General features: G+C 38.4%; 1 protein-coding gene across 2 annotated transcripts in view; it reads left to right on the top strand.

The window, feature by feature from the left end:
• The first annotated feature begins 797 nt into the window (after positions 1-797).
• Positions 798-26,061, top strand: part of myom1b (myomesin 1b) — a 55,342-nt gene continuing 30,078 nt past the window's right edge. The window contains exons 1-11 of one of the 2 annotated variants that reach the window (XM_060933020.1): positions 798-886; positions 1,471-1,680; positions 10,295-10,429; positions 10,811-10,985; positions 12,799-12,956; positions 16,179-16,271; positions 17,409-17,497; positions 17,734-17,778; positions 19,789-19,947; positions 21,723-21,884; positions 24,169-24,310. In XM_060933020.1, the coding sequence (XP_060789003.1) occupies positions 1,541-1,680; positions 10,295-10,429; positions 10,811-10,985; positions 12,799-12,956; positions 16,179-16,271; positions 17,409-17,497; positions 17,734-17,778; positions 19,789-19,947; positions 21,723-21,884; positions 24,169-24,310 (1,298 nt within the window). In that variant the 5' untranslated portion in view covers positions 798-886; positions 1,471-1,540. The remainder of the gene's footprint in view (positions 887-1,470; positions 1,681-10,294; positions 10,430-10,810; positions 10,986-12,798; positions 12,957-16,178; positions 16,272-17,408; positions 17,498-17,733; positions 17,779-19,788; positions 19,948-21,722; positions 21,885-24,168; positions 24,311-26,061) is intronic. The other variant, XM_060933028.1, reaches the window with a different exon arrangement.

The following is a 26,061-nucleotide window of genomic DNA, read 5'->3' as shown; positions in this document are numbered from 1 at the left end:
TGTGTTTTATATGCATGATACCGGTAGAGAAGAGTAAAATTGGTGAAGGATTTTAGATTTGGTTGTTCATACACACACATAGTTTATCAACAAGCCAATTTATGTGAGTTTTCAAACAAAATAATAGATGCTTGTGGAACTCAAAGTTGTCTCATCTTTATTAAAGGGAAATGCAGAAAATACAATCAAGTAGACTTGACAGCAAACCAACCCCCACCTTCCCCCTAAACACACACACTTTTACATGGCATCTTTGGTATGTGACAGAGGTAACAATAGCATGGCTATTGTTAGTGTGTAACAAAACTCTATTGGCCAGTATGTCCTACCAGTTCCACCAGAGGGCTTTTCAGTTTATAATTATGGTCATGGGAAAAAAAAAAACAGTTATGGTATTGGAAAAAAGAAGTATTTCGGGAAAATAACTGTGTGTCGCAGGTATGAAAGAGAGATAGTGAGAGATTTGTTGGTGATGTGTGTAGGAGAAAATGATTCTTTCCATCAGATTTAATGTAGAGACTGACAAATTGTCAGATTAATCCCATACATCTGGTCATAAATATTATAAACGCTTTTAATTGACCTCATGAAGTGATTCCAAATGATTACCTTATCAACCTATACCTTGATAATTAGTAGCCTATCTGTGTGACTGGGATAACTGAGCTAGGGCTATATTTAACGCCTCTCTGGCCATAAAAGGTCTCGCACGGGGCTGAGGCATGTCGGCCCGCCTCAGTATTATTTTGGTTGTTGGAGATTGCGACTCCACTGCGCAGTACTTTGCATGAATTTTGAGCCTTGTTGATCCTCCCTCGGACCTGGAGCCTTGTTTGAACCTCTGTGCTGCCTGACTTGATTTCCAGCCCACAGAGCTTTGGATAAGGTATGAATGATTCAATATGTGGTGTTAGCTTTGTAGTGGAAAGTGTTATTGCAGTGTTATATCTAAGGTTAAAATGTTTGTTGTGTCAGATGCTCAGAAAATTATATTACAATTCTTATGATGCATGATTTTGCCAAAACGTCCTTTGGATTTTGTCAGTGCATCATGGTCCTTTTGCATGTGCTTCCTGAACTTTGAATTTTTATACCAAAGGTTTGGATTCACAGGCTCTCTGGATGATGAAATGAATAGCCAAATAAATTCTGATTTAAAACACTGATAATTAAGCAATACTTATCCCCCAGACACAACTACTTGTCTGAGTAACTTCAACCTTTCACACTGTAGAATGTCATAAATTTATCTATTATAGCATTCTGATAGCTGTATAAATCCAATATTGATAACACGTAACCCAATATGACATTTGTAACATTTTAGAAAGATAACTATGTTATGACTAAAATCTATAAGGCAGTGCATCATAAGGAATAACAAATCAGCACTTGTTCCTTACCGTTAAATAAAATAAAACAGTATTCTTCCTATTCAGATATAATCAAACTCACTGAACTTGTGTGTAGAAACTTTTAAGCCATCAGTGTAAGAGAACTTCAGAGCAGAAGCTAGGCACTGAGCTATAAGGAGAGAGCGATGTCTGGATCGATCCCATTCTACCAGAAGCACCACCGTCACTATGACCGTGCTTACCGTAGCCGGGAGGCGGAGTCTACAATCAGCCAATATCAGCAGAGCTCCAGCACTTACTCTGCCCACAGAACCAAGACGAAAGGGTAAGAGACCAAGGAGAGAAATCCACCAACTTAATCATATCCCATCCTTAAACTCTTGTTTAACATCTCCTTGGTCCAGTTTATCACTGACCCAATAATTCATTTTAACTGATCATTCTCTGCTTCCTTGCATTTCCCTGCATTTTATACTAAATATTCCTCTAAATTCGTTTAAAAATAAGCAGCTTGTCTGTGAATCCTGCATGCTTTACAAATTTCTGTTTTACCTTTGGTGGTGCCTGATGAGACTGCAAGAATGTTTGTCTACAGATTTATTCCAGTGCCATGGTCATGGCTCAAGTCTGGCTTGGGATGAATTTGTGAATGAGTGCAGGTTTAAGTTGTTGCGTTTGTAGAGTGACAGTTTAGGTTTAAGTTTGATTTTATAGTGTGGGTCAATGGGGAATTTTTTATGATGGCTAAACACTGCGTTTGCTCAAACCTACACATTTGCGTTGTTTTGAATGAGTATGGTTAAGACTGGCAGATTTTTGTTATAGACCTTGGATCCTAGTGTAGTTCAGCATTAGGAAGTCTTGACTAACATACTGTACATTTATTGAGTATTTTGTACTAATTTATTCTTTCTACTTTGGATTATGATGTCATCTATAAATGGTTTATGGATAACTTTCGATGAATGATAAAGATATATAATACTTTATGGTGTAGGGCCTACATACCAAAAAAAAAAAAATAAATAAATAAAAAAATATATATATATATATATATATATACCGTATATATTAGTGCTGTCAAAAATGTCGTGTTATTAACGCGTTAACTTGACTCAATTTTAACGGCGATAATTTTTTTATCGCGAGATTAACGCTCTGTGACATGATGCCACGCCCCGCACAGCCAGAGTCCTCTGCCCTCCCCCGAAGAGCCACGGTGCTCGGCTTAGGTTTCGTTTTCCCATTGGCGGCTCCAGCCCCACTTTGCAGTGGCTGTGACAAGACGTGTTATGCTCTGCAAGAAAAAAAAAACATTGGTACAACCAGTGTTCGAACTATGCCGATATTTTCGGGGGGTCCCTTTATTCCCTTGGGGGGGTGCTTGCGCTTGTCTCAGAGTGCGGCTCTCCATCGCGCGCTCACTTCGGATATGCAAATGCTTCCCGTTACACATAATTGCTATGTCAATAAACATCATTTTGCCAATATTTTAGAGACCCCCCAACATTTCCCAAGTCATGTTTTCAAGGGATCTCATGTCTGTTTCAGGGGATCTCGGATCCCCCGAGTACCCCCGTAGTTCGAACGGTGAGCAAGCCCATTCACTTTTTTATGCTGATAAGAGAATTACAATGGTTTTTCATGTGACAAAAATGTGCGATTAAATTGCGATTAATTGCGAGTTAACTATGACAGTCGCGACATTAATCGCGATTAAATATTTTAATCGCTTGACAGCACTAATATATATATATATATATATATATATATATATATATATATATATCAAAGTCCCTCTCGCGCCAGGATCTGGTCTTCCCAGGCAGTCTCCTGTCCCAGTACTACCAACTCCTTGAGGCGCATGGGTGCAAGGCTGATCTCCGTTTCGGTAGCCCTCGGCTTCTCGCATATTACATAGCTAGGGTTACAGTGGGGGGCTAGTCCTCTGGTAACCGCGAGAGTTTGACTTCCCCACTCACGTCTGTATTGCAGCGTGCTTTGCCAGATGACAGTCGGTACCATTTTTGATGGTCTTTGGTATGACTCGATCACGAGTAGAACTCATGATCTCCCGGTCAAGAGGCGGACACGCTAACCACTAGGCCAGCTCACGGTGGCCTACATGCACATAACACATAACATATATATCTTTACTGTATTGATAGACATATGAAGGGTCTGTTTGTTTTTACATTGATAGCATTAATATTGGTTTGCTAAAAGGTTTTGTTTGAGGACTTTAGTTTTTAATTTTTTGCACATATAAAGTTTGGATTGTATATCAAAATGATTTGATTACAATTTGATTGTAATTGTTTGAAATTATTTGGTGGTCTTTTGAATAAATTTTGTATTCAGGGACTCTGTTTTACTGAAATTACAACCCCGTTTCCAAAAAAAGTTGGGACACTGTGTAAAACGTAAATAAAAGCAGAATGCAATGATTTGTAAATCCTTTTCGATCTATATTCTACTGAATATAATACAAAAACTAGATATTTAATGTGCAGACTGATAAACATTTTTATAAATATACACTGTTAGGTTTTATTCCTTTGTAAGGATAAATAATTGTAAGTATTTATTCTTGACCAAGAAGGCAGTAATTTATTTTGTGACAAAATTGTAAGGATTTATTTTTAATATTGTTCTGTTCTGTTCTATTTTACTATTTCAGCTAGAAGGCATTGAATTCTGTGTAACTTGACCAAGTTACTGTGTGACCTTCTGTCTAAGCTAGACACATTGCTCGAGACGTAATACTGATATCTTTTGGAACATTCTATCTCTGACCTAAGGTTGTGCGTAAATGTTGATATCTGTTAGAACATCTGCTAATATGAAATATATTGCTTATTAAGATGTGTTTTGCTCAGTCCAAGGTTTACTGACCTAGTCACTGTTGTCATAGTCTGACATCCTACGACGCACACACATAACACACACACACACACACACACACACATTCACATACACACATAGCATAGCTGCATATCCACACAGACACACACACACATAGACAGATATCAAACAGTGATGTCATTTCATCCACACAGATAAGACACATATAAAATTCCTGTATTCTCTCGTTGTATTGGGGGACTTGCAAATAAAGATTGCGAACTGGATTGTGGGGTTCCTTTCTTTTTTCTGCGACTCACCCCCAGACGTCTGGGTGGCACGAGGGGACTGATCTCGAGATGGTGAGGGCCAGAGGAGAAAAAAACACTAACATACACTCATTCTGTATGTGATAGCTGCAACACATTGCAAAAAAACTTGGGACAGGGACCTCTTCACTACTGTGTTAAATCACCTTTTATTTTAACAACACTCAGTAAGCGTTTGGGAACTGAGGACACTAATTGTTGAAGTTTTGAACGTGAAATTCTTTTTCATTCTTGCTTGATATACAGTACCAGTGAAAAGTTTGGACACACCGACTCGTTGATAGGTTTTTCTATATTTTGACTATTTTCTACATTGTAGAACAATACTGAAGACATCAAAACTATGAAATAACACATGGAACATATGTGGAATTATGTGGTAAACAAAAAGTGTTTAAAAAAACAAAATATGTTTCATATTTTAGGTTCTTCAAAGCAGCCAGCATTTACCTTGATGATGCTTTACACACTTAGCATTATCTTAACCAGCCTCATGAGGGAGTCACCTGGAATGCGTTTCAGTTTACAGTTATGCCTCGTCAAAAGTTAATTAGTGCAATTTCTTGCCTTCTTAATGTGTTTGAGATCAAACAGTAAACAATAAAAAATACAGTAAATAGCCCTATTCCACAACTGTAGTAATCCATATTATGTCAAGAACCACTCAACTAAGTAAAGAGAAACGACATCCATCATTACTTTAAAACATGAAGTGTGTTTTAATTAATAAAAATAAAGAAAAAACACTGAGTGTGTCCAAACTTTTGACTGGTACTGTAAAACTTCAGTTGCTTAGTAGTCTAGAGTCACCGTTGTTATATTTTATAGTTCATAATGCATTTTCACACATTTTCAATGGGAAGCAGGCAGGCCAGTTTAGCGCCCAAAATCTTTTACTATGAAGCCACGCTGTTGTAACATGTGCAGAATGTGACTTGGCATTGTTTTACTAGATTAAGCAGGAAAGTCCCTGAAAAAGATATTGTCTTGTCTAGATGGCAGCATATATTGCTCCAAAATCTGTATGCACCTTTCAGCATTAATGGAGCCTTCACAGGTGTGCAAGTTACCTTATGGACACGACACCCTATACCATCACAGTTGCTGGCTTTTGAACTTTGTGCTGATAACAAACTGAAATTTCCTTTTCCTTTTTAGCCTGGAGAACACAATGTCCATGATTTCCATAAACAATTTTAAACGTGGACTTGTCAGACCACAGCACACTTTTCCACTTTGCATCAGTCATTGCCGATAGATGAGCTCAGGTCCCGAGAATTCAGTGGTGTTTCTGCATGTTGTTAATATATGGCTGTTGCTTCGCATGGTAGATGCAGCAATGACCTGTGTTTACCGACCACAGTTTTCTAAAGTGTTCTTGAGCCCATGTAGTAAGGTCCATTATACAATTATGTCAGTTTTTAATGCAGTGCTGTGTGAGAGATCAAAGGTCATGGGCGTTCAATGTTGGTTTTCCTTATGTGCAGAGATTTCTCTAGATTCTGTGAACCTTTTGATGATATTATGGATAGTCAATGGTGAAATCCCTAAATTCCTTTCAATTGTACATTGAGAAACATTGTTCTTAAACTGTTGGACTATTTGCCCATGCAATTTTTTCACAAAGTGGTGAACCTTACCCCATCCTTGCTTGAGCCTTTCCAGTTATTAGTTATCCTGTTTCTTAAGCATTGCACAATTTTCCCAGTCTTTTGTTGCCCCTGTTCCAACCAGTTATTAGTTATCCTGTTTCTTAAGCATTACACAATTTTCCCAGTCTTTTGTTGCCCCTGTTCCAACTTGTTTGGAACATGGTACAGGCATCAAATTCAGAATGAGTGCATATTAAGTAAATAAATAAATAAATAAATAAATAAATTTTAAAAACCCAATAAAGTTTATCAGTTTAAACATTAGATGTCTTACTTTTCTATTTTATTCAATTTGAATATAGGTCAAAAAGGATTAGTAAATCATTGCACTCTGTTGTTTTTATGCTTTACACAGCATAACTTTTTTATAATTGGGTTGTAAGGACATGTCTAGCAATCATTAGACTTGATTAGGCATTTCACCTTTACTTCCATTCGTTTTCATGAAAGACATGGTTGGCACACACTGATGGCTCTTGATTTTGGTTTTGACTGGTTTGTAAGCAGACTGACATGTACATAAAATTTTGTTCCCAGGACAAATAAAATAAATCAACTTAAAGCTCATCTAGAGTGCTTATCTGTTCCTTGTCTGCAAATGAATGCTTATTATGAATAGTTGGGTCTTTAGGAAAATATAAGAACTCATTCACTGATGCAGAGATGCAAATAGTATATGGAAGAAGGTGCATATGTCTTGTTGGAAGGGAAATTGAAATAACAAGTCAAAGACAAAAAAAAAATGTCAGCTGGGTACAAGCTGACAATTTGTTTTCACAGCCAGATGAGGCCAATCAGAAGTTAACATTTATTGCAATATAAACCTATCAGCTTATTATTCAGCTGTTGATTGTAAAGCATATTATGACGCCAAAGGCCCTCCCATGCTAGGACCTGGTCTTCCTATGCAGTCTCCCATCCTAGTACTAACCAGGCCTTTAAGGCACGTTGGGTGGCACCAGTGTCTGTTTCTATAGCCTTCAGCCTCTCACCTATTTAGCTAGGGTTACAGTGGGGGCCAGTCCTCTGGTAATATTATTCAGTAACTAGCTTGAATTCTTTAGTAACTTCAGTGAAACTAATAAGAAAGATACATAGTTATAAGAGTGAGGAATGTACATCTGGATCTCCTGACAGGTCCTGGAAGTTTAAAGGAGTAAATTAATAAACCGTAGGTGCTAAAGAAGGCAACTGGACTTGCTTGAAATTCTTGAAGTCGTTTCACTTCTCATTTGAAAAGCTTCTTCAGTTCTGTCTGACTAGTGGGGAGTTTCAGGTATTTATCCTCTAGTGGACCAAAAGCAAATGGACAAGGAAAAAAACAGCAACAAATGCAAGAGCATTGTCATTCCCTACATTTCTGGACTATCTGAGAAACTCAGGAGGATCTCCTCCAAACACAACATCCCTGTACACTTCAGACCCAGTAACACTCTGAGGGCCCATCCACACGAGTACGCGGCCTCACCCAATACGCTGTCGTTTTGAAAAAAATCTCCGTAAACACGGTGTCGTTTCCAGAAATATCTGCGTCCACACGGATTCACTGGAAACGACCCAAAACGCTGTAGTACATATGCCAGGCCTGTATGTGGCGCTGTGACACCGCCACACCAATACACTAAAACCAGAAGAGAAGCCATGGAGCATGCGTATAAAGGTCACGCGCTGTTTACAAACAAGCTCATAACACGAGAAGAAGACGATCATGGCCAGCACAACTCTGAGAGGAAGAGGAGAGTCTTTTGTGTGGACCGACAATGAAGTGGAACTTCTACTTCGTGTCACATTGGAGGTTTCTGCAGTACGAGCACAAGCCTGTAGTCCGCCATTGTTGTTGTTATGACGCGTCTAGCGGCGGCGGCTGAGATTAAAGGTTAGAGAGGCGGGGCTTATACATCATCATTTCTGAAAAAAATCCGCATTCGCCGTCCAGACGACTCCGGGCTATCCGGCGTTTTAGGATTTTCCCACTCTGGGACCTATTTTCAAAAAATACTGGTTTCACACCTCGAAAAAGCCAGATCCGTCTGGACACAAGGCCGAAACGATAAAGTATTTATGCGGATTCGACAAAAACATACTCGTGTGGACAGGCCCTGAGGCAGAAATTGGTCCACCCTAAGGACAGAATACACAAACACAAACAGGATAACATAGTGTACACAATTAAATGCAGTGAGGAATGCACAGACCTGTATATTGGAGAAATGAAACAACTGCTTCACAAGTGCATGGCTCAGCACAGGAGAGCCAGTTCCTCAGGCCAGGACTCTGTAGTTTATCTTCATCTCAATAACAAAGGACACTCATTTCAGGACTGCAAAGTATGCATTTTAGAACCTTCACAGATTAAATTAATACCCAATTCATATAAATGTGTTATTGCAGAGTGGGAGCTCAGTGGTCAAGGGTCTGTGCTTAGTGGCTAAAGTGTTGTGATTTCAAATCCTAGAGCTACCAGAGAGCCAATGTTCTTGGGTTCTTGTGGAAATGTACTGAGTACTGTGCAAAGATAAGCTTTTACACACAACTTATGTATTCAGTAAATATCTGATCAATGCAAGCATCATAGTGCACAGCAACCACATAATTAATTAAAACAGAATTTTAATGGCAGTATGTGGGACTGGATATGTTACCACTTCTCACATCACAATTTATGCACATTCTTCATAAAGCTATTGTGGATTTAAAAAAATAATAATCTGTAGTGTGGTTTTCTCAGGGTCATAAGTTTACAACCAAGGAAAAGAGAAATGTTGCTAAATCTGGGATTTTGTTGGATATGTGCATTTGTATTCTCTTACTGATTTGTATACATTTTTCCTTCTGTGAACTGTGTTGGAAGAGGTTCTGGTTTTGCCTCCATTTATTTGTTTGTTTGTTGGTCTGTTCCCAACATAATTTAAAAAGTAGTGAACAGATTTTGATGAAATTTTGAGGAAAAAAATGGGCCATGTACCGAGGAACAATTGATTAGATTTTGATGCAAATCTGGATATGTATGAATGTATGGATATGTATGTCTGGATATGTATGTCAGGATATTTTTGTCTTTTCTCAATGTAACTCAAAAAGTAGTGAATGAATTTTGATGAAATTTGATGTACAGCTTTAGTATTATCCTAGGTTCAAGTGATTTGATTTTGATGTTGATAATTTGTGCCTTGTCAGAGGTATACACCCTACCAAGTGCCCTTCTAGTTCAAGCTGTTTCGGGGAGGTATAGTCCGAGCTAGGTAGTAAATAATATGGCACCAAATTTTTCATCATAACATTGGAACCATTTGGTATTTTAAATCTTTAATACTGCAGGAAAAAATGTACTCTTTGCTCTATTTGTGCCGTTCTAAGATACTTCTTTATTTATATTAAGCAAACTCACTTGTTTTACAAGTGACTATACAACTTAATAGAACAATGCAACAGATTTAAAACATAGGATTTTCTAAACAGTATATAATTAGACATCAGATGACATAAAGCCATTCAATATGAAATCGAGGCACGGATATCTCTTACCCTGCCTACCATTTTAAGACGCTTTGTGCTAAATTTGCAAGCACAGACTGTGTTAAGGTCTGAGCAGATAGTCTTACTTCTCTCCACCTCCCTCTTTACAGTCTGTAAATATACCTGCCTCGATGAGAACTACACTATCACTCAATCCATATGCCAAGGTCATAGTGCGCTCTGGGACAGGCGCTGTGTGTGCTTGTGTAACTTTTCTATTGTGGACCTCTCTCAAATGTGCTGGCTGGTTTGTGTTTTCATGTGTACAATACAGTATATTCACTTGAAACCAAGTGTCCAAGTTGGTTGGTGTATCAACTCCAGAGTGCGCACTGTAAAAACAAATATTTTCCTACCTTTATTTTCCGACTTTAAATGCTTGGATTCCAGCATCCTGGTTAGGATACTGCTTTCTTATAGAGATGTGTCTATTGCTTTTAGTCAGTAGTACTAAAGGGCATTAACTTACTTCCCTCCCTCACCCATCTAATCCCTAATTCTGCATTTCTCTCTCCAACATTCCTTATTTATTCCCTTACTGTGTTTTTACATGCCAGACATGTGCTTATGTATGATATTTTTGGTGTGGGCATTTTAGCATCAGAGATGCCACCTTTACCTCTCTGGGTGAGATGGAGGTGAGTCCTCAGCCAAAGAGAGCCAAGCCCACCTACCTGGCTATGGACAAAGAGAACCAGATTATAGGCTATGTGGTGCCCATCTTCAGGGGAAGGTATGAGCCAGGACTCATGAAACCATGCCTAGTCTTAATGAAGTGGGAAACAAATGAGTATTTATTGGACTTCAGGAATCAAGGGTATCTGTTGATACTGGTTTTCCAGGCACAGATACGATAATGATTACAGTGTATTTTGGAATGTGTTGTCCCCTTTTCCTTGAATATTACCAATTATTCATACCTGGAATACCAGCATCACTTGTATGTGTAAGTTTGAAAAGGGTTTTCCGATGTAAATATGTTATGTATGTATGTATGTATGTATGTATGTATGTATGTATGTATGTATGTATGTATGTGAGTATATATGCTTCGGTCATGATACTGATTTCCCAATCCACACCTACTCCTCCACCCTCACCTTCTCCACCCAAGTCAGGAGTTTGCAAGTGGTCTGTCAGACACTGAAGAGGCTCGGGTTAAACAGAGTGCTGGTTACCTGGCACGCAGGGACCTCTTCACCAGTGGGGTGGAGATGGAACGCAAGGAACACAAGTCTCGCAGAACCATCATGAGGGAAACTGCAGAACACATTTCCCTCACCAAGAGGGTCAGTGCAGATCAGGAATGTGTTCATGGTCACAATCGTTCTTTTTATATCTGTTATACATTAATTAATAACTAAGTGGGATGTAGATAGAAGGAACATAACAATAATCATAAAGGTCTGGATTGTGACTAAAACAAAATGACACTGATACCTGAAACAACATATTTAGGTATTCTGTTTAATGCCTAACAAACTTATGGGGGTCTTATTGACTCGGGTCATGCCCTTTGATTCTATGTAAGTAGCGTATACTTACATAGTATATATATGGGTATATGTGCATAAAGTATAGGTGGCAGCTTTGCATACATGCAGCTGATTCATTATTTGTTCTCAAATCACTGCTCATTTTGATGCCAAAGGTCAGCTTCATGAAATAGATTCAGTGATACAACTTTGGTCGTATGTTGTTTCATGCGCTCAAATCTGCATTTGTTTCTACTTAAATTTGATAAGAACTAATCTCTCTGAAATGAATGTGATGTATACAACTTGCCATGCTAATTATAATTAGCCTGCTAATTATAATTAGCATGCCAATTATATTACCTAATTATATTATAGCATGCCAATTATATATTTAAGTTATTCGACAAATTGGAAGTGGAATAACTGTTTTATTATTTTATACGATTGAGTGGAATAACTGTTTTATTATATCCACATTCACTGAATTTTGAGAAACAGAGCATTTTTATTTTTTGCAAATTCGATAAATAAAAACTTTATACAAAACGTCCGACAAATCATTTCCGCTTAGAATGTAAACAAACCATTGAAATGACAATAGCAATTTGTGAAAATTGCTATAATAATAATTATTGAAAAATTAAAAAACGATATATTCTTTCCATCAAATACTTCTATTCCATATTTTGTTGCTTTTTTTGTATTTTGGGGGTTTTCTTTTTGAGTATAGTAGAGTTTTTATTTCGTCCTTGGTTGGTTCAGCAACACACTCCGCCATTTTGTTTTTCTCTACTCATGGTATATGAGCTGATATCCTAGTAGTAGAGTAGCCAATCAGAGCATGCGATTGCTCATATCCAGTGAATGTGGATAGAAAAATACATTATATTATTATATATTATATTATAATATTATAGCTAATTGTATTAGAGGATGACAATTATATTAGTTAATTATATGAGTATACTGTATTACCACAGCACTGAGTCAAGCACATAATGGTAGTTTCATGTGAAAAGAATAGAACGCAATGATCGGTTAATTGTTTTAGTTGAAGTTGTGCATCACTGCACTAGAACGTTCCTCAGTATCTCCACTCAGTGAACACTTTTAAGCTCAGCCTGTGACAAGATATATGAGAGAGAGAGAGAGAGAGAGAGAGAGAGAGAGAGAGGACCAATCATTACTGCATACCACAACTCATTCAAATTATCAGAGTCAATAATCCGTACCACCCTTGTGCCAGATGCCTGAGGTTTCTTAAGACACAGCAGCAGTGTATTGATGTCTCTAGCATGTGTGCTACTTTTATGAATGATGTTATAAGCTGAGGGAAGCTCAAATGAGAATCATGTTTCATGTAATGATGAAAATTGCTGTGTTCACATGAAAGCAAAGCCTAGTTATATTAGAAAATGAAACATACCGTAGATAGAGAAACATTAAACAAGCATGATGATTGTCAAACTTTTTGTGCTTACATGTTTGTGGAATGTTAAACATGAATGGTGCATGCTGAATAGCACTGGGAATAAGAGTATAAAGTGCATGATATAAATGTTGACTTTTTTATAAACACTGCTTTAGCTGTATATGAAGCCTGTGTGTGACCGCATGCCTATAGATCCATGACAACGAAGAGTACCACAAGCGTCTGAACGAGGACAGCCTGATGCATTCACCGGAGTTCGTGATCAAGCCCCGCTCACACACTGTGTGGGAAAAACAGTGTGTGCGGCTGCACTGCACGGTTACGGGATGGCCTGAGCCCCGGATTGTGTGGTGAGTACACACGCTCACACACACACACACATTGGCACCATTGTGTTACTGATATTCGGGAAACAGAAGAAAAACTTATTTTGCATCTTTTAACCAGTAGCATGTTCTGACAAAAAACATTTCCATATAATTAGGTTATTGATGAATACATAAATAATTAATTAATGCTAAGTTTAATATTTACATTAGTGGTATGACAAAGTTAGATGACTGTACCAAATACCTACCAATCATACAATTGTATTAAAATTGACAAATTTAGACTGGTAAATTAACCATACATAGTCTAGTTTTATCATCCATTACAATGGCTCTACAAGACACTCAGTTCAGTTACTTAGACTGAACAACTTTCATAAGGAGCTGACTATACAGTGTCTTGCAAAAGTATTCACCCCTTTGAGTTTTTCCAAATTATTAAAAATGGAAAGAATGTGGCACAGGCAATTCAAGAGAAGGCATTCCTTCTAAAATCAATGACCAGATAAAGAGGGTGTTAGTCAGCAAAATAATCAAGAGGTAATCACCAACTTTTTTCCAGAAAAGTTGGGATATTTTTCAAAATGCAATAAAAACAAAAATCTGTGATTTTTTTTAAATTCACGTGAACTTTATTTAACTGACAAAAGTACAAAGAAAGGATTTTCAACAGTTTTACTGAACAACTTACTTGTATTTTGGAAATATCAATGAAGTTTGAATTTGATGCCTGTAACACACACACAAAGTTGGGACAGAGGCAAAATAAAACTGAAAAGTTTATAGGATATTCAAGTCACACCATTTTGGAAGATTCCACAATAAGTATAGGTAATCGTATGGGGCCGAGTAAAATTAAGGATTAATTTTACGAGTGATTTCGAAGTTTTGAAAATTGCCCGAGTCGCGAAGCGACAAGGGCAATTTCAAAACTTTGAAATCACGAGTGAAATTGATTCTTAATTTTACGAGGAACCATACAATTACTTGTTTATAATATATAGGGCCAAATTCATACTTCGGAAGCCATTCAAGTTCACAACATTTTTCATTCACGTTTTCTGAACCAATCAGGGCACAAGACTATCTTGCGCATTTGAATCAGTTTCTAGAGCGTCTTTCATCATGGCAGGGCGACACGACATGAGGATTTTGAAAGTGGTTTTCCCCATTTTCTTTCCTCACTTATGCATAAAACTGTGATAGCACCTTGTCTAACTCACAGCATTCATATGCCACTAGATAGTCGTTTATTTGTCTTTCTGCGGCCCATTTTTTAAACACGGAAAGCCAAAAATTCGTACTTATTTTGGTATTTTCATTTTCCCTTGCTGCTTTCAATTGGTTTATCATTTCTTCGTCAAATACTGTATAGCGAAACACGGCATTGCTGAGTCAGCAGAGTCAGCCATTTTGTTGACAAAATTTGCTAATTTTTGTAATAGTAACCAAGCGACGAACTAGCCAATAGCATTTCAGAAATACGGCCCCGTGTTAAGGAAAAAAGCCCTCCTTGATTGACCAATCAGAATTGAGTAATTTGGCCCGATGTATTATAAGCAGGTTAATTGGTAACATGACTGTGTATAAAGGAGCACCAACGGCTCAGTCTTTGCAAGCAAAAACAGGTCATGGCTTACCCCTTTGTGCCAAAATCTGTGAGAAAATTGTCAGTTCAAAAAGAACATTTCTTTTAGGTCTTTCAAAATCTACAGTACATAATATTGTGAAAAGATTCAGGGAATTTGGAAACATCTCAGTGCATAAAGGGCAAGTTCAGAAACCACTGTTGAATGTGCGTGACCTTCGAGCCCTCAAGTGGCACTGCCTGAGAAACCATCGTGCTAATGTGACAAATACAGCCACATGGGCTCGGGAGTACTTCATAAAACCGTTGCCACTTAACAGAATCCGCTGCTGCATCCAGAAAAGCAACCTGAAACTGTATTACACAAGGAGGAAGCCATTCATCAATTCTATGCAGAAACACTGCCAATTTCTCTGGGCCTGAACTCATCTCATATGGACTGAAAGACAGTGGAAATGTGTGCTGTGGTCAGATGAGTCCACATTTCAGCTTGTTTTCAGGAAAAACGGACGTCAGGCTCTACGTGCCAAAGGTAAACACAACCATCCAGTTTGTTATCAGAGAAAGGTGCAAAAGCCAGCATCTGTGATGGTATGGGGTGCATCAGTGCCTAGAGCATGAATGAGTTGCATGTGTGTAAAGGTACCACTGATATATTGGGCCATATATTGGGATTTTAGAGAGACATATTCATCAAGGCAATGTCTCTTCCCAGGAAGTCCATGCTTATTTCAGCAGGACAATGCCAGGTCTCATTCTGCACGGGCTACAACAGTATGGCTTCGTAGACACAGAGTGCGTGTGCTTGACTGGCCTGCTGCCAGTCCAGATCTGTCTCCTCTTGAGAATGTATGGCGCATCATGAAAAGGAGACTCAGGCAACAGCGACCACGGACTGTTGAGCAGCAGAAGTCTTGTATCAAGCAAAAATGGACAAAAATTCCAATTGCAAAACTGCAACAATTAGTATCCTCAGATCCCATACGATTAAAAAGTGTTATTAAAGGAAAGTGGATGCAATACAATGGTACTAATGCCTCTGTCCCAACTTTTTTTGAGTGTGTTGCAGGCATCAAATTCTAACTTCGTTTATATTTACAAAATACAATTAAGTTGGTCAGTAAAACTGTTGAAAATATTTTCTTTGTACTTTCATCAGTTAAACAAAAGTTCACATGTATTAACAAATCACAGATTTTTGTTTTTATTGCATTTAGAAAAATATCCCAACTTTTCTGGAAATGGGGTTATTTATTTATAATCACAAAAGCCGATACTTTTACATAAGTTTGTCCCGGATTTATTTTGATAGCGCCTTGAACTTCATGATGTTGTTTGTTTCAGTACATCCTGGAACAAACTTTAGAACCTACTGGGAACAGATGTATTTATGTATATACTGTATAATGAGATAATGTGACAGAGCTTCAGGGAAGTACAGTAATGAAGCTGTGGTATGAATGAACACAATATTTTTCATCATTATGACACACATATATGACTCATGACCATAATCAGTAATAGATGCACTCATAAGAATATGTTCAATAAAGAGAACAGCTTTAATTTGTACTCATCTTTCCATCCCTCTCTGACACTTCTCTATCTCTTCTCTCCATTGTGATTTTTTTGTCCATGCCACCCCTGTCAACCAGGTACAAGAACAATGTTAGCATTGACCCAATGGCTCATCCAGGGAAGTACAAAATAGTGAGCAGCTACAATGTCCACTCTCTGGAGATTAACAGGTAATCACACCCACAAACCCACAGACATATACTAGATAATCTACACCTGTTGTTTTTCCAGTCATGTAAGTATGTCAAAGCCTCCTAAATATTTCCAGATCTCAGTGAGGTATGGCATCCAACAACAACATAAAACTGCAAACACACAAGAATCTCACAGCTTGAAACTGGAGCTCACACTGACAGAAACAAATCAACTGAGCTCATCTCATCTCATTATCTCTAGCTGCTTTATCCTGTTCTACAGGGTTGCAGGCAAGCTGGAGCCTATCCCAGCTGACTACGGGCGAAAGGCGGGGTACACCCTGGACAAGTCGCCAGGTCATCACAGGGCTGACACATAGACACAGACAACCATTCACACTCACATTCACACCTACGGTCAATTTAGAGTCACCAGTTAACCTAACCTGCATGTCTTTGGACTGTGGGGGAAACCGGAGCACCCGGAGGAAACCCACGCGGACACGGGGAGAACATGCAAACTCCACACAGAAAGGCCCTCGCTGGCCATGGGGCTCGAACCCCGGCCACGGGGCTGTGAGGCGACAGCGCTAACCACTACACCACCGTGCCGCCCATCAGCTGAGCTATAGTTGTAAATTACTATTGTTCAAACTGTAACCACAATCCTGCATAGTTTGTAGTTCATGCAAATGCTGACATATGATTCAACCCTTCCTCTGCCAGTTGGCCAAATCCTAAAGGGACACCTAAAATAAGTCATGCATCACTGGCATTCCTTCCCTCTTAGCCTATCTGTCTCTTTGTCTCATGTACAAGTCTACACACTCGTACACACAGTATGCAAATACACAATTAATAATGAGGATAGAAATTTACTTACATTGTGATTAAATATTCAGCTTTCATACCTCACATTCTAGATAAATTGGAGTCATACAGTAGTTCATGGGCTACATGATAGATTACAGTGCTGGTAAAATGATCTGGCCCTGGTGCGGTGATATCACTGCTTGCAGTCTATTTTTGTCCTTGAACATTAACTTGGGAGCTTCTGAACTTTGTAGAGAGACATAGCAGGCACACAGTAATTTGCAGTGCATTAATTCATGCGAGTGTGAGTGTGACAGCGCTGTGTGTATGTAAATGTCATATGTCTTTCTGTCATTTTAGATGTGACTTTGATGACACTGCCCAGTACCGTGTGTCTGCCATGAACAGCAAGGGAGAGCTTTCAGCTTTTGCCTCTGTCGTGGTCAAAAGTATGTAAAAAAAAAAAAAAAAGATACCTTCTCGAAATGTATTAATGATTCTTGTAACTGTAGCTTTATCAAACTTTTCAAAGTCCTGAGATAAATGTGTAAATGAATGTAAAAAGTCAATTAGCCCAATTTTACACAAAACACTTCTATTTTATTTTTTATGTACAGCATTTAATTGATAAAAATATTTTGGGGAAAAAAACCCCTGATTTCTTGTAAATGGTTTGATATTTTAGGATTCAAAGGTGAAATTGATGAGTCTCTCCCAGCTCCCAGACTCTGTAAGTTGCCAACAGTTGAATGTCAAATTTGTCCAAACTTAATACGTTTAGTTTGAAAGATAATGTGCTCTGTTTATGTGAAGGAGCAGTACATCAGTCAAAGGCTAATGTTACTAATCCTAACAGCTGTTTTGTTTCCCGTGTACTGGGTGCAGATAAGAAATGGTCCGGCTCTAAAGGTAACCGGGTTAAAGGTTTTTGTATTCTGTTCTTTAAGCACTGCATGATGTCCTCACTGGTCAATATTGCATGGTCACTCTGTCTCAGTCCAAGTTTTGTTTCAAACTTGGAGTTGTGCGAAACTCCAAAAGCTACAGATGCTGATAGCTTTGGTTCTGTGTTTTCAGAGATATTGATGTTTGTTTTTTTTTAGATTCTTTTAAAGCTACAGTATGTATGAATTTGGAATTGTATTCTCTCTGGTAGGAAAATGCTACAAGTTCCATGCTAAAGAAAATTCCATAATGTTGGTTGTGCGGCACTGTTCTTTACTACACAGATTAATTTCAAGGCAGGGAGTGCACACACTTGGATAGAATTCAAGGCACAAACCATGTAATGCACGCTAAGTAGTAGTGTTGTAGTCAAGACCACCTAAACCGAGACCAAGTCATGACCAAGACCAGAGTGTATCGAGCCTAAGACAAGACCAAAACTTTGAGGAGTTGAGACCAAGACCAAGGCAGGGCGAGACCGAGTCAAGACCAGGACCAGACCAGTGTGTGTGAAGGGGGGCGGGGAGGGGTGATGGCCATTAACAGCAACAAAAATTTCAAATTTGCAATGAGTTACATTACTGGTTGCATTTGATGCAGGAAGTTTTACATCCAATCACAGTAATGATGTTAACAAATAAATCAGACAATACACAGACAATTTAGTGAAATCCCCGCAGTTGTAGTCTTGACTGGTCTTGAAATAAAATCCCGAGTCCTCTATGTCTGAGACCAAGAAAAGACCAAGTAAAAACGCGGTCAATTCCAAGACGAGACCGAGATCTTCAAAAAGTGGTCTTGAGACCGGTCTCAATTACTACAACTCTACTAAGTAGTATGCCTAAATAGTAATACTGCAATAATGAGCAGTTTGTGATGCAGCCAAAGTGTTTGTGAGTTTTAGTTCAATATAACAGAAGTGTTATGAGAATAAAATAACTTTAGAGTCCATCATTGAGCAACAGATGAAAGAGAAAAACCTCTTGTCTTTTAGCTGCCATCAACTGGTTTGCTCTTACTGTGACTGCCTAATCACACAGCAATTTAGTGTAGGATATCTTCCTACCTAGATGTTTTTCAGAGGTAAAAGGAAACTGGAGAACCAGGAGGAAACCCATGCAGACACAGGGAGCATATAAAGTAATCCAAGCTTAGGACAGAACCAGGGACCTTGGCGCTGTGAAGCAGCAATACTTCTTGCTGCCTCACCATGATGCCTACCACTGTATTTAATTCAATAGGTTTATTTTTCATAGTTTTTCATATACTTTCCCCCCCAGTTTCTTAGTTATTCTTAATTTTATTATTCTTATTTTTTTTCTTCTATGGAAATACTGTTCTTTAGCTAATTTTATCCAACAGTTGCAGGGTAATTATTTAAAATTACATTAAATTATCCTCAGATTAAATAAAGTGATGTTTATTTCACTGCAAAAAAATTAAATGAGTTTAAATTTTGTAAAATTAACATAATTCTTAAAAACACAATCCAATAAATATTCCATTGCCCTATAATACAAGAATTATTCCAGTAAAAAAAATTACATAGAGCATTGCTATTGGTGCCAATAAAGTCTGGATTCATGTAAATATCTTCATTTTAACTTTTACTTGCTGCTGTTACTAATATAACCATCATTTTGCAATGTTTAACATAATATAAATGTCATTTTTGCATAGGTAACATTCACCAAGTCTGATGTGGAGCACTCTCTCACCTATCAATCAGTGTTTTCGTGCTTTTCAGTACTATAGATCTACCTGCACTGACTTCTTCTTAATGTGTGTGTCTTAGTGCCCTGCCTGGAGTATGGAGTGACCTTTGAAACACATATTGTAGAGAAGTTTGGTGTGTCTTTTGGACGTGAGGGTGAGACGATGAGTCTGGGCTGCTCTGTTATCATCTACCCATCACTGCAACGCTTTCAACCTGAGATTGAATGGTACAGAGATGGTGAGTAAACCCACTTTATGATAATATAACCCTGATTCCAAAAAAGTTGGGACAAAGTACAAATTGTAAATAAAAACGGAATGCAATGATGTGGAAGTTTCAAAATTCCATATTTTATTCAGAATAGAACATAGATGACATATCAAATGTTTAAACTGAGAAAATGTATCATTTAAAGAGAAAACTTAGGTGATTTTAAATTTCATGACAACAATACATCTCAAAAAAGTTGGGACAAGGCCATGTTTACCACTGTGAGACATCCCCTTTTCTCTTTACAACAGTCTGTAAACATGTGGGGACTGAGGAGACAAGTTGCTCAAGTTTAGGGATAGGAATGTTAACCCATTCTTGTCTAATGTAGGATTCTAGTTGTTCAACTGTCTTAGGTCTTTTTTGTCGTATCTTCCGCTTTATGATGCGCCAAATGTTTTCTATGGGTGAAAGATCTGGACTGCAGGCTGGCCAGTTCAGTACCCGGACCCTTCTTCTACGCAGCCATGATGGTGTAATTGATGCAGTATGTGGTTTGGCATTGTCATGTTGGAAAATGCAAGGTCTTCCCTGAAAGAGACGTCGTCTGGATGGGAGCATATGTTGCTCTAGAATTTGGATATACCTTTCAGCATTGATGGTGTCTTTCCAGATGTGTAAGCTGCCCATGCCACACGCACTAATGCAACCCCATACCATCAGAGATGCAGGCTTCTGAACTAAGCACTGATAACAACTTGGGTCGTCCTTCTCCTCTTTAGTCCGAATGACATGGCGTCCCTGATTTCCATAAAGAACTTCAAATTTTGATTCATCTGACCACAGAACAGTTTTCCACTTTGCCACAGTCCATTTTAAATGAGCCTTGGCCCAGAGAAGACATCTGCGCTTCTGGATCGTGTTTAGATACGGCTTCTTCTTTGAACTATAGAGTTTTAGCTGGCAACGGCGTATGGCACGGTGAATTGTGTTCACAGATAATGTTCTCAGGAAATATTCCTGAGCCCATTTTGTGATTTCCAATACAGAAGCATGCCTGTATGTGATGCAGTGCCGTCTAAGGGCCCGAAGATCACGGGCACCCAGTATGGTTTTCCGGCCTTGACCCTTACGCACAGAGATTCTTCCAGATTCTCTGAATCTTTTGATGATATTATGCACTGTAGATGATGATATGTTCAAACTCTTTGCAATTTTACACTGTCGAACTCCTTTCTGATATTGCTCCACTATTTGTCAGTGCAGAATTAGAGGGATTGGTGATCCTCTTCCCATCTTTACTTCTGAGAGCCGCTGCCACTCCAAGATGCTCTTTTTATACCCAGTCATGTTAATGACCTATTGCCAGTTGACCTAATGAGTTGCAATTTGGTCCTCCAGCTGTTCCTTTTTTGTACCTTTAACTTTTCCAGCCTCTTATTGCCCCTGTCCCAACTTTTTTGAGATGTGTTGCTGTCATGAAATTTCAAATGAGCCAATATTTGGCATGAAATTTCAAAATGTCTCACTTTCGACATTTGATATGTTGTCTATGTTCTACTGTGAATACAATATCAGCTTTTGAGATTTGTAAATTATTGCATTCCATTTTTATTTACAATTTGTACTTTGTCCCAACTTTTTTGGAATCGGGGTTGTACAGATATAGCTGCATTAAGTGTCTATTTCAATTGTCAGGTTTTTACTTTCTATTTTAAGATTACAGATTGATTGAATGCTTTACTCTAGTCAAACCTGTTCACTATTCATTGGTGGTTTATGTATTTGTGTGCATGTGTTAGATAAGTTGCTGGTGCCATCAAAGTGGGTTCAGATGTACTGGAGTGGAGACAGAGCTACTCTTACACTCACACACCTCAATAAAGAAGATGAGGGGCTTTACACTCTTCGTGTCATCACAAAGTCTGGTTATGAGACACATTCAGCCTACGTCTTTGTCCGAGGTAAGATTTGGCCTTATACTGGAGAACAGGGATGATTAACATAAAACAAAACAGTTTTCCATATGTAGTTAATCAGCCAATGTTTGGTGTCTGAAGTTTGTATCTTTAGTTGTATTCTGGTAAATTTGCTAAATGCTGTAATGTGTTGCTCCCTGAGATGTTACAGTTCACAGTTGCAGTATAGCTGCTGAGGATGTTCTCTATGGTTCTAGTGTAGAAAGTAGTGAGGATTGTTGAGATGCAGTTGGGACTTTTTCAGCTAGGTACTTGGCATTAGAAGTTCACATGAGTTAAAATGCAATAGATAGTGATCACTACAGTCAACAATCATCTCACAAGATGAACCCCATTAGTCCACAGCCATTGAGTCATCAACATATTTAATGACAAGGTCTGAACTGTTTATTCAGTTGTCAAGTAGTGGTCTTAGTACACATTCTTGAGGGTCACCAGTGTTCAGTGTGGTGGTACTAGAAATTTGAGGTCAGAAAGTCCAGTATACAGTTACAGCAAAAGCTCCAGATCTTCAGGCTCTTGATCAAATCTGGTGGAATGAGTATGTAGAATTCTGTACTAAAGACAATGAACACATACATTTTTATTGAGGTGGGTAAGGGTCAGTTGAAGATGGCGATATCCATAATGATGGTATTATTCATATCAATAGTTAAAGTTAAATATCCATAGTTTGGGTGATAACAAACCTGGCATTTGTGTGTAATGTTTCATTACTGGCCTCTTGATATGAGGTCTATGGTATAAAAGTCATTGAGACAGCATATAGCTAAGTTCTTTGAGACTGGGATGCTGGTGGTCTTGAAAGTTGAAGGGAGGACAACTACATTAAAGCAGGCTGTTGGATCATTCAAAAGCTGATTGGCATATTCTCTAAGCATCTAGACAGGTTTTTTGAGAGGATGGGTGGCCTTCCCTGCTGGTGGTGGGCAAATATACAATACATTGATCAGTCATAAAATTAAAAACACTCACAGTTAAAGTAAATTACATTGATTATGTTGTGACAGTGGCACCTGTCAAGAGGTGGGATATATTAGGTAGCAAGAGAGCAGTCAGTTTCTGAAGTTGATGCGCTGGAAGCAGGAAAAATGGGCAAGCGTAAAGATCTGAGCAACTTTGACAAGGGCCAGATTGTGATGGCTAGATGACTGGGTCTGAGCATCTCCAAAATGGCACATCTTGTGGGGCGTTCCTGGTATGCAGTGGTTAGTACCTACCAAAAGTGGTCCAAGGAAGGACAACCAGTGAACAGGGTAATGGGCGGCCAAGGCTCACTGATTCGCATGAGGCATAAAGGCTAGCCCATATGGTCCAATCCCACAGAAGAACTACTGTAGCACAAACTGCTGAAAAAGTTAATGCTGACACCTTTTTGTTTTATTGTTATTCACGTCACCTGTCAGTGGTCATAATGTTATGGCTGATCAGTGTATATGTGATGGTATGTGTTATAACCCATCTGCTCTCAATGGACATCTCAAATTTAGATTATACAACCATAACCACCCCACACCCCAACACACACACACACACACACACACACACACACACACACACACACAATGGATCATGCAGCTGTTGAAAAACTGATGGCAGGCTTTTTGTTGTTGGCTGAGTCCCATTATGCAGCATGACCTAACATTAATCTAAAGTTCCACACAAAATGCAGACTTGTTCAGTCTTTGCATTGTGCTGCTGTAGGTGTCAAAGTTTTGGTTCAACTTTTAAGCACAGACCATTAAACATAAAGATAACCATGAACACGTGATTCATGGAAAGCTGCTTAGAATCTGGGCATGCAAAACTCATAAAGCAATGAATTAAATAATGTGTGGCGTGTTAGACCATGTGTTTATGAGTGTGGGCTTGAGGTTCTCTTAGGTCTCAAGTTTTGTTCTAATTTTATACCTATCTGTGTGCAACAGCTTAAGTTCAGTAGCAATCAGAACCTCTGAGAGGAATGTCCTTTTAATACCTTGTTAATTTTACAGTACAAGGGTTTCAGTAACACATAATATTGTGTGATTTTAATATTATACTATGTATCCCACAATAATATTCAGGAATATCATATTGCTACACAGTAAAATAATCAGTGTTAACATCTAGAGTGATAATTCACTGTCTAAAATTTCAACCAAGATTGAGACAAACTATTTTTCTAGCAAAAGGGAATTTATACAACTGGGATGAATTTTGCAGAATCATATGAATTTATGAAATTGTTTAAATTGATAATTGACCTGTGTGACTTTGTGTGTTATAGATACCGATTCAGAGGTTGCAGGGGCTCCTGGTGCTCCTCTGGATGTGTTTTGTCAAGAAGCTAATAAGGATTATGTCATTGTTACATGGAAACAGCCTGCAGTGGATGGAGGCAGCTCCATTCTGGGCTACTTTGTAGACAGGTGCATATATATAAATCTTTTATATATATATATATATATATATATATATATATATATATATATATATATATATATATATATATATATATAAACCCCTATGAAAATATCTTTAAACAGACACAAGACCATTCTTGACAAGTACAGTGTCTTGCAAAAGTATTCATCCCCCTTGGTGTTTGTCCTGTTTTGTCGCATTGCAAGCTGGAATTAAAATAGATTTTTGGAGGGTTAGCACCGTTTGATTTACACAACATGCCTACCACTTTAAAGGTGAAAATTGTTGTTTTATTGTGACACAAACAATAATTAAGATGAAAAAACAGAAATCTGGAGTGTACATAGGTATTCACCCCCTTTCGTATGAAACCCCTAAATAAGAGCTGCTCCAACCAATTCACTTCATAAGTCACATAATTAGTCGACTAAGATCCACCTGTGTGCAATCAATGTGTCACATGATCTGTCACATGATGTCTGTATAAATCAACCTGTTCTGGAAGGACCCTGACTCTGCAACACTACTAAGCAAGCAACATGAAAACCAAGGAGTCTCCAAACAGGTCAGAGACAAAGTTGTGTCAAAGTATGGATCAGGGCTGGGTTATAAAAAATATCCCAAACTTTGAATATCTCATGGAGCACCATTAAACCCATTATAGCAAAATGGAAAGAACATGGCACCACTACAAACCTGACAAGAGAAGGCCGCCCACCAAAACTCACAGACCGGGCAAGGAGGGCATTAATCAGAGATGCAACAAAGACACCAAAGGTGACACTGAAGGAACTGCAGAGATCCACAGTGGAGATGGGAGTATCTGTCCATAGGACCACTTTAAGCCATACACTGCACAGAGTGGGGATTTATGGAAGAGTGGCCAGAAAAAAGTCTTTGCTTAAGAAAACATGTTTGGAGTTTGCCCAACAGCATGTGGCAGACTCCCCAAACACATGGAAGAAGGTTCTCTGGTCAAATGAGACCAAAATTGATCTTTTTGGCCATCATGGGAAATGCCATGTGTGGCGCAAACCCAACACCCTGAGAACACCATTCCTACAGTGAAGCATGGTGGCGGCAGCATCATGCTGTGGGGATGTTTTTCATCTGCAGGGACAGAAAAGCTGGTCAGGACTGAAGGAAAGATGGATGGCACTAAATACAGGGCAATTCTGGAGGAAAACCTGTTTGAGTCAGTCAGAGGTTTGAGACTGGGATGAAGGCTCACAGTCCAGCAGGAGAATGACCCTAAACATGCTGCTAAAGCTGCACTCGAGTGGTTTAAAGGGAAACATTTAAATGTATTGGAATGGGCTAATCAAAGCCCAGACCTCAATCCAATTGAGAATCTGTGGCATAACTTAAAGATCGCTGTACACCAACGCAACCCATCTAACTTGAAGGAGTTGGAGCAGTTTTGTTTTGAGGAATGGGCAAAAATCCCAGTGGCTAGAGACATACCCCAAGAGCAGCTGTAATTTTAGCAAAAGGTGGCTCTATGAAGCATTGACTTTATTATTATTATTATTATTATTATTATTATTATTATTATTATTATTATTATTATTATGTATTAATTAACTAATTAACTAATTATTTTTTTTTTTGGGGGGGGGGGGGGGTTGAATACCTATGTACACTCCAGATTTCTGGGTTTTGTTTTTTTTTTAATCTTAATTATTGTATGTGTCACAATAAAAAAACCAACAATTTTCACCTTTAAAGTGGTAGGCATGTTGTGTAAATCAAATTC

The sequence above is a fragment of the Neoarius graeffei genome, chromosome 1, assembly GCF_027579695.1.
Source record: "Neoarius graeffei isolate fNeoGra1 chromosome 1, fNeoGra1.pri, whole genome shotgun sequence".
Lineage (NCBI taxonomy): Eukaryota > Metazoa > Chordata > Actinopteri > Siluriformes > Ariidae > Neoarius > Neoarius graeffei.
This window is presented reverse-complemented; position numbering and strand designations above follow the sequence as displayed.